This window comes from Cornus florida, unplaced genomic scaffold, assembly GCF_030987335.1.
Source record: "Cornus florida cultivar Cherokee Brave unplaced genomic scaffold, ASM3098733v1 CherokeeBrave_3.0.0_Hap2_Chr02, whole genome shotgun sequence".
Taxonomy (NCBI): Eukaryota; Viridiplantae; Streptophyta; class Magnoliopsida; order Cornales; family Cornaceae; genus Cornus; species Cornus florida.
In genome coordinates this window covers 89,258,164-89,267,463 of record NW_026775572.1, presented here as the reverse complement: position 1 = coordinate 89,267,463, position 9,300 = coordinate 89,258,164, and the positions used below count along the sequence as shown (strand labels likewise).

The 9,300-nt window shown below is 42.2% G+C and overlaps 1 protein-coding gene across 1 annotated transcript; it reads left to right on the top strand.

Moving 5' to 3' along the window:
• Positions 1-6,500: 6,500 nt before the first annotated feature.
• Positions 6,501-8,697, top strand: LOC132288160 (uncharacterized). The gene is made up of 2 exons (XM_059789839.1): positions 6,501-7,673; positions 7,776-8,697. The coding sequence occupies exons 1-2, from the start codon at positions 6,585-6,587 to the stop codon at positions 8,589-8,591; spliced, it is 1,905 nt and encodes a 634-aa protein (XP_059645822.1). The 5' UTR covers positions 6,501-6,584; the 3' UTR covers positions 8,592-8,697.
• Positions 8,698-9,300: the final 603 nt, after the last annotated feature.

The following is a 9,300-nucleotide window of genomic DNA, read 5'->3' as shown; positions in this document are numbered from 1 at the left end:
TTCTCTCTTTTTGCAGGCCATGACTAGGTACAAGACCATGGCCAACCGGGTCCACGGTCGCCAGGTTAGGCCTAGGATTAAGGTGCCAGTTCAGGCCCCAGCCTGAACCTTCTGCTTCTTCTTCTTCTTCTTCTTCTTCTTTTTCTTCTTCTTCTTCTTCTTCTTCTTCTTCTTCTTCTTCAGAGAGTGCTCCTTCTAAGCTACCTCCAGCTCCTACTCTTGCTCCTGTACCACCACCTGTACAACCTGGCCCCGCTGTCATCCGAGATAGGGTCACCAGTAAGTTTACGCTCTTGAGTGTAGTGCATGAGTCTAGATTTGATGAGGAGGCCTTCGCACATAAGGAGACGACCAAGTAGTCTTACGATGAGATCTACCGTCGGCGTCTCTCTCCTATCTTTGCTCCAGTGGCAGACCTTGTATACCCGAGACTGGTTCGGGTGTTCTACCAGAATCTGAGGCCAAGTCCGAGTATAACTTGGCTGAGCTGCGGACTATTATTGATGGGCATACTATTATTATCACTGTCTAAACATTAGCAACAGCTTCACACTGCCCACATACTTGTCCTCCGGCGGTTGATTACCTGGTTCTATAGAGGCCATCTTTTGCAGACATAGCCACAGCTCTGCGTGGCACTACTACAGCCACCGATACTTTTGTTGTTCGGACTCACCTCCCTGATCATATGTGGTTCTTTGATTCAGTCTTGTACCAAAATATATATGGCTGGGCATAAGACCTAGCGTAGGGCAGACTTTCTTGCAGCATTATATGCTATCGATATGGGCATTGGTTTTCAGTTTCTACGCTCATCTAAACCGTTATGATGAAGCTGTATGATGAGTACATCAGCATGGCAAACCCCAAGCAGCCCAAGTTCCTTCCATATGCTCACCTCATTACCCAACTCCCCAAAGATCAGCGTTACACTATTGATCCACGTGAGAGGACTGAGCCTGGATCTTGCCATTACAAATGGACTGATTGGAAGAAGAGCTACAATGCTCCGATTAAGAATATCAAAGAGGAGCAACAACAGCAACAAAGGCAGAGGCTGAGGCAGCAACAGAGGGAGTTGGGATTGATTTAGAGCAAGATCCCTAAGTTGGATCACAATCCCACTCTCAGGACCATCAGAGCCACCACTCCAAGAGCCGGGACAAGTAACAGTCTTGTGCTGACTCGAGATTGCAGAGTCAGGATGACCCAGTCATTCTTGACACACAGGCTTAGTCTAACAGGCCAGAGGAGCGCTATCAGGCGTTGCATGATAGAGTTGCTACTGTTCAGGACTTAGTTCTCACGCTCCATGCCAATATGGCTACTCTCCGTACGGATGTCATGACCGCACTGTAGGAAGGTATCGGTAGTCTATGTGATGAGCTGCGAGCATCGATGGCAAACATTTCTAGATAGATCTAGGTTTCACTTCCCGCCAAACCATCGTCATCTGTCTGATCTCTCTCTATATCTTATATACATATACATGACTTTTGACTGTTACTTGTGATACTTTTATTCTAGTTTTGCGGCTAGTATGTTGGCCTGGTATTATGTGATGTACCTTATACTGTTATTTTTGGGGATATTTCGGATTTTGATCATATTCTGATATATATCTATTCATGTTAACTTCAATATCAGGTACATTACAGTGACTTCTTTGAGAGAGTCCAGTATCCATTTTTCAGGACCATTTCTACCACTCTCTTTCATTTATTCTCACACTTGCACTTGTATGCCCATTGTGCACCATTACTTGTCCCATTGGTTGTTTAATGAGGGTTTATTCCAGTGTCATCTTTTCAGGACCATAGTTGATCCCAAGTTTGGGGGTTGTACCATCTACTTCGGATCCTTGCGTCTCAATCATTCCTCGCCATAGCTACACTGGTATACTCTTTCCTCTTTTCTTTGTTCTCATTGTACATTGAAGACAATGTGTGATTTAAGTTTGGAGATATAATGTGTGTTTTTTACATTTAATTCAAGATTTGAACATAACTAACATATTTGATTAAAAATAGAAGATTGCATAAAATACACGTCCTAATCTTAAATAATAAGATATTCTAACTATAGTTCATTAAAGCATGTTATACTATCTATCTATATATATATATATATATATATATATAGATATATACACACAAAGCAAGATTAAGACGATCGATTACTGGAATATCACTTCTCCTTAATCTTCCACGGTCACCGTCTTTCATTCTCAACTTCAGAATATCACGCTCTGTGTAACACGTTTCTGTATCTCACTTGTTACTCTATAATGGATATACATATACTGAAATTAAAAGGAGTCCTTTTATAATAAAAAAAAATTGAAATTAAAGATAACAACAACATTATCTTTAATATAAGTTATATAACATTTCAAATCTACCAAATATATATATATAAATATATAAGTCGGTTATTACAGAATGAGTCGAGAAATTTAACATGGATTTTAATTTTTAGGAAATACCTTTTTTGGTTCTTGTACAGGACTGGACTAATTTAGAAATTTCTTGACTTTCTTTCTTCTGTGAATTAATAAAGTGAAAATAACAAGTGGATGTAAATATGTAATTGTAAATGTATGCATTCCTAATACCTTTTATGAGTTGCGCAATGTTGGAATGATTTGTTTGTATCCTCACCCACCTAATCACATGATTTGTATCCATCTAATACAAATTCATGTATCCGTCATGCATCTAATGATTCACATAATAATATTATTTGTATTTATCATATGAATCTAACATTTTTGTCATGGAACTCATACAGTAAGTATCGGAAATTTGAAAATATTTGTATGTCAACAGTCAACTAGAAAAATGCAGAAAATATATCATGAAATTAAATATTGATGTCAACTAGAAATATCAGGGGCAGTGATTTTCCTTCTCACCCTTGTCAACTAAGGATAAAATACGGCGGGTAATTACAAATGTTCCAACGTCATCCAAAATAATAAAAAATAATGATAGTCAAATAAAAGGGTAGTTTCGATCCAAACCGGAAGAAACTGCTCCACCTGAGGGGTTGGCGAGGTCTATGATCAGATGGAAGGTTGGGAATGGATGTACAATCTACTTTTGGGATGATTTTTGGCTACGAGATGGTCCCTTAGCCCTAAGCTTCATCACCAGCTCATTCATCTTACCTGACCAAAACTTGTCTGCATTTATTCATGGGGAGGGACGGTGGCTCTTTTGACAGTCAATAATCAATCTCTTTTCGAAATTAGCTAGTATCGACCCTCCAAGCATGACTGTTGATTCCTCTGTATGGGCGCCTTCACCTACAGGTTCATTCTCAATCAGTCACACCATTGATTGGTTATCAACACAACAGCAACAAAAATCATGGACTCACCTTATTTGGAGTTATTTCTCGATCCCAAGACGCAATTTTCTCTGTGGCTTGCTGTTCAGAACAGGTTGCCTACTCTGGATCGCAGTTGCATGAGATCATTCCAAGGCTCCAGAACGTGTCCACTCTGCAACTTGGTTGAGGAATCCCATAACCATCTGTTCTTTGCGTGCTCTTTTACAAGGCCAATATGGCTATCACTGCAGCACAAAGGAAGATTTCATCTCTCCCCATCCTCTTGGACTGAGCTTGTTGACAGAGATTCAACTAGATGGCCAAGGAGGGATTTGGGCTCATCGGTGAACAAACTTCTGCTTTCCACAACAATCAACAAAATTTGGCTCGAGTGCAACAATCGGATCTTCAACAACGAAAATCTTCACAAATGACTGTCTTCAGGGAGATAACTGCCTTGATTCGGGAAAAATTGCTTACCTCATCTGTCAAAGACTCTCCGCTTGCCAGAAGAATGAAATTACACTGGGACTTGCTGGCATTCATTCGCCTGAACCTCCTGATCGAGCCATGTACAGGGACGGCTCCATGTAACTCGGGACCTTAGCCAAAAAAATAAAATAAAATATAAAATAAAAATAAAATTGTTGTTTTAAAAAATATGGGTAGAAATAGTCACAAGACTCACAACTCACAAGCAAATATAGATATATACAAATTTATAATAAAAAGTTAGTAAAACAAAAAAATAATTAAAGAAAAAAAAAATATAACCAGATTTAGAAAATCCCAATTCAATGCTGTTGCAAATTGTTCAATAAAATAAATAAATATTAAGTCGAAAAGAAAGAAAATTGTAAAGTTGTAATGAGAAAGATTGAGAAGGGAGATGACTTGTAATTTGTTGAGTTTGCTGAGAGAGGAGAGAATGAACGTGAAGATTAGGAATAAGAAAAGAAAAAGAAAAATAAATAAAATAAAATAAAAATCTAAAAAAAAAAAAGAGAATATGGAAAGTTTTCCTAGTGTAAAAATAACGTGTATAAAAAAAGTGTATAAGAAGATAGACAAAGAAAAAATATATTATTTAAGAATATAAATATTTGGGCTAATATGTGTGTGTAATGATTAGGGTTTGTTTTACTAAACAACTGTGTGAATGAGAAGGAGAGAGAACTTGTGAAAAAAAAAAAAGGAAGATATTTTAGGAGGAAAAAAATCAGAAAGAGATAATTTAGGAGACAAATAATTTCTCTCTTGAAAAAAAAAAATAAAATAATTAAGAGATAAATTCTTTAAAATTAGTGTTAAATTAGGAAACAATTACCATATATATATTATATACAAGGCAACTATAATATTTTGGAGCCTTTTACTGCTTAAAACTCGAGCAGCCCTAGCTGCGACTCTCACCGAATGTTTTGATATGGCGTTCCCAGACTAATAATGTCTTAGTTTATATTGTTGGGCCTGGGCCTGGTGTCCAATTCTTTTGTTTATCCTTGTTTGTAATTTTTACTGTTTTGTTGGGCTAGTCCATGATCGTGGGCCTCCATTGCAATTGGGTTGTAAATCTTGTTTCTATTTATATATAAAGCTAACCTACCTTCCAAAAAAGAATACAGGATCACAAGTTATGTGATATATAGTACATAACATTCTAACTATCTATGGAGCCTTTTCAGCTCTTATCTGCGGATAAGAAACTGCGATGCTGGTTACAAGGATGGTACTTTTCAATCACTCTAAAAACAAAACATCTGACTCGACATATTAGATTATGTTTTACTTATCCAGTTTGCTCCAATATCCCAATTTTTATGTATAATTTTTTTTATTTAATTATTCTCCAAAAAAAAATTATATTGACCATTTTGACAGTAATTGTATCATTTTATTGGTGGGTGGAGTTGTGCTTTTAATTTTTTATCCAGGCACAACTTTCATTTTACAATACAAATTCATGTAACCTTCATTCATCCAATATGGCATATAATCATATGATTTGTATTTTTCATATGAATCTGACATTTTGTCTGCATAATAGTCATGGAACTCATACGTTCACGGATGAGACGTTGCTTGTATACGATTTAAGGCGCACTGGGATCATATGACTACTAAACCGCAATATAGTTTGATGAATGTCCTTTGATTAAATTTATTTAACAATGGCGTCAATCCTTTTAATTAGGTATTTTGGGTGACAACCTCACAATAATTGGTTAAAAGAAAATATAAAATGTTAAAATTTTAAATTTGCTTGGATTGCCTTACTTGGTTTTTAATATCGGGAAAGAAAATTGAAGATGCAAGAAACTCCTTCTATTCTTTCTCTCTCTAGAATTCTTACACCTCAACCCGAATCAAGATCCCCCTCCTCTTCATTCCAACTCCTATTTATAGATACTTACCAGATATTTACAAGATATTTACAAGATATTTACTAATTGCTGGACCTGGGCCTATTCCTCAGTAAGCCCTGGTCACTCTTGATGGGCTTACTCCCGCTCGGCCCATATGGCAGTGTCTTTCTATGGGCTGACCCAACTGTTCGGACTGAAGGTTGTGTTTTGCGAGTCGGACCTGGCCCATGTCATCCAGGGCCTCCTCAACTGCCCCCATAATTGCCCCTTATTTAATAAGGGGTAATTATTGATGGCGTTTCATCATGACGCTGACGGCTCGAGATAACCACGTGGGGGAGCGAACGGTCAGATCCAGAATCAATGTTCCGGGGTTCGAGGGATTTCTTGCCTTCCCGACGCTTCGGCCCTCGGGCCCCCTTGCCTATATAATGCTCTAGAATTCCACTTCACTTCCCTTTACCGTCTCCATCATCAGCCAAATCTCCCTCTTTCTAGAACTGTGCTAAGCCTTTTCCGGTGAAATCCTTCGAGAGTCATTCTCCCAGCGATCTTGCAGTCCTCCGAGGTTAGTTTCGTTCTTTTTACTTTCGGCAGGCTTCCATTTTCCCTCTTTTAGATTCTTCTTGCACTTCCACCATGGTTGTAGATCTGGGTGTTCTTCGTATGAGACTTAGACTTTCTGACAACATCGTAGTTAGGGTTTGCCCCCAAGACGTTAATATTACGACCGGCGCCGGCCTCCTGCCCGGCGAAGTCTTATTCACAAACCTTCAACTGAATGTTGTTAGGTTCCCTCTGCACCCTTTCTTTAGTTACGTCTTCAACAGATTGGGGATATCCCCTCTGCAGGTCAACCCCAACTTCTTTAGGATCATATCTGTTATGCTCTTATTGATGCGTGACAGAAATCTGGACCTTGACCTCATAGACCTCCTTCTGTGCTATAAGGTCAGTAAGATCCGTACTAACGAGCCCTTCTACCACCTCTACCCGTTCGAGAAGATGTCCATATGCACTGACACAATAAAATCTGAAAAGGGTTGGAGGGATAGCATAGTGGGTATTAGTGGGGCTTGGTCTTCGCCGGCTGCAGAGGATTACCCAATCCCGAGCGCCTTTGGTGTCTGCTCTGTCTCCTCCTATAAAAAATTCAAATCCCATAAACACGACTGCCCCTGTGAAACATGCGTTCCTCGTTTTTGCACTTACTTATGCCGCTCCTTGGGAATACCTTGTGATGACTTGAGCTACAGTGTTTGCAGGGATAGGATTAACTACTTGAAGAGATACGTTCTGAACGATATTCCTTCCTGCTCAGATCTCCTCACTTCAGACAACCTCTTTGCGCTCTCATCACTCGGCTACAATATGAGCAGACTGCAGATTCCCTCTTTTGGCAGGAGGAAAAATACTCCCCCAGTCATTCCTGCTGCTGGGGCGACCTCCTCTCCAGCGTCGGCTTCTTCTTCAGCCACCATATCTGACACTGTCCCGAGCGCAGTGGCTACTAACCCTGCTGCCAGCGCCCCTGCGGCCAACCAGAACGCGCCCTCCCCAGCTACCATAGCTCCTGCTGCTGCGGGGGGCGGTCGGGACAAAGAGCGAGGCAAAAGGCCTCATCCTGACAGTGAAATCGACCCTGAGGAGGAGCCTCTTATTAGAAGGACCCGAGTCTCTGGGCCGGGTACTCTCTTGCACCGAGCGATCAGAGCTCCTTCTCACTCTGGGCCTCCTGCAGCTGGTGGCTCTGCTTCTGCTTCAGGCCCCCCTTCTATCCCCAGCTTGCCGCCATGGGCCCCTCGGTACACTCGAACGGATGGGACGTTCGTGAAACCGAACGAGACCATGCTGAAGGATGGCCAGACCGCTATGGCCTACTACAGGAGCATGTGGACTCCGAAGGACATTGAGGCGGCAAAGGGCCTTTCCCAGAAGGACGTGTTCAGTCGCTTTCCCCAATCTGCTATGGAGGTGACTTTTATTTTCTAACTCATGAATTCTCTTATATTACTTGGTCTTGCCTTCGCCCGTTCTGACTATTGGTTTAACCGTTCTTATTGTGCACCTATGCAGACATTGTTCGGGATGATGGCCATGCAGAAGCAGGTGGAAATGGGGAACGCCAGGGCCCGGAAGTATTCTGACAGCCTGGAGGTGGCTAATAAAGAGAACGACCTCCTTGCCATGAAGAATACCGAGGTGCTGGTTCGGCTTGACAAAGCCGAGCAAGAGAGAGATGTCCTGAAAAAGGAGAATGATTCCCTTCAGGATGAGAAGGACGCCCTCCAGCTCGAGAAGAGCGTCTGGCAGACTGAGCAGGAATCACTCAGAGAAGAGAAGGCAGAACTCCAACGTCTTCTAGCTGATGAACAGTCTGCTCGGATGGCTTTTGAAAAAAGAGCTCTGGACGAGCGTACCGCTCTGATCGACGCTATCAGCAGAGTGGGTGGTGGGATGCTGGCCCTTCATGCTCGGTTCTCCAGGGTCGGTGCTCTTCGGTATGCTCAAGGATTCCGGGAAGGTTTCGCCGACCGGGTTCCGGATGAGGGACAGACCAGCTCCACTCCGGATGAGGTAGACAAGGATCTGGGGATCGAGCCTCTGGGGGTCTATGTCGACCCAGAACCCACCGAAGCGGAGCGTATATTTGATGAGTGCCAGGACATCGCATCCTCAAGGATCATCACAGCTCCTCCTACCGCTCTGCCACTGACCGCTCCCCAATCGTCAACCGTGGCTCCCTCTGTAGCCACTGCTGACGCTGAACCCCAGCCGAACGACTCAGTTATTCACCTGGATTCCCCACCTCATGAAGGTGAGGCGGCTGATGGGGCCGAGGAGGCGAGTCGGCAGGACCAGGATGCTGTTGGTACTGAGGCGTCTAGCTAGGGCTCCTTCGAATTCTTCCAGTTCATATCTTCTTGTAATGATGGACACCCCTCTTTTGTAAACTAAATGTTCAATATTAATGAAATGGCCGAACTCTTTTTCTCTATGTGTTGTGCTCTGTTCAACTTATCTTCAGTACATATATATCTTTTCTCTCTTTTTCTTTTTATATTAGCTTTGCTGTGTGTTTGTACGGCAAGTGCCTGGCGCTCGGCTAGAATGCCACTTGCCACTTGGCTTTAAATTTTTAGCAAGTGTCTGGCGTTCGGCTTATAGTGCCAGCTGCCACTTATCTTGCTTAAGTGCCTGGCGCTCGGCTAGAATGCCACTTGCCACTTGGCTTTAAATTTTTAGCAAGTGTCTGGCGTTCGGCTTATAGTGCCAGCTGCCACTTATCTTGCTTAAGTGCCTGGCGCTCGGCTAGAATGCCACTTGCCACTTGGCTTTAAATTTTTAGCAAGTGTCTGGCGTTCGGCTTATAGTGCCAGCTGCCACTTATCTTGCTTAAGTGCCTGGCGCTCGGCTAGAATGCCACTTGCCACTTGGCTTTCAATTTTTAGCAAGTGTCTGGCGTTCGGCTTATAGTACCAGCTGCCACTTATCTTGCTTAAGTGCCTGGCGCTCGGCTAGAATGCCACTTGCCACTTGGCTTTAAATTTTTAGCAAGTGTCTGGCGTTCGGCTTATAGTGCTAGCTGCCACTTATCTTG

Excerpts from the sequence above, each read along its gene's own strand:
- LOC132288160 (XM_059789839.1), top strand. The coding sequence starts at position 6,585 with ATGCTCTTATTGATGCGTGACAGAAATCTGGACCTTGACCTCATAGAC. Across the intron at positions 7,674-7,775 it reads TTCCCCAATCTGCTATGGAG|ACATTGTTCGGGATGATGGC; the intron begins GTGACTTTTATT and ends GCACCTATGCAG.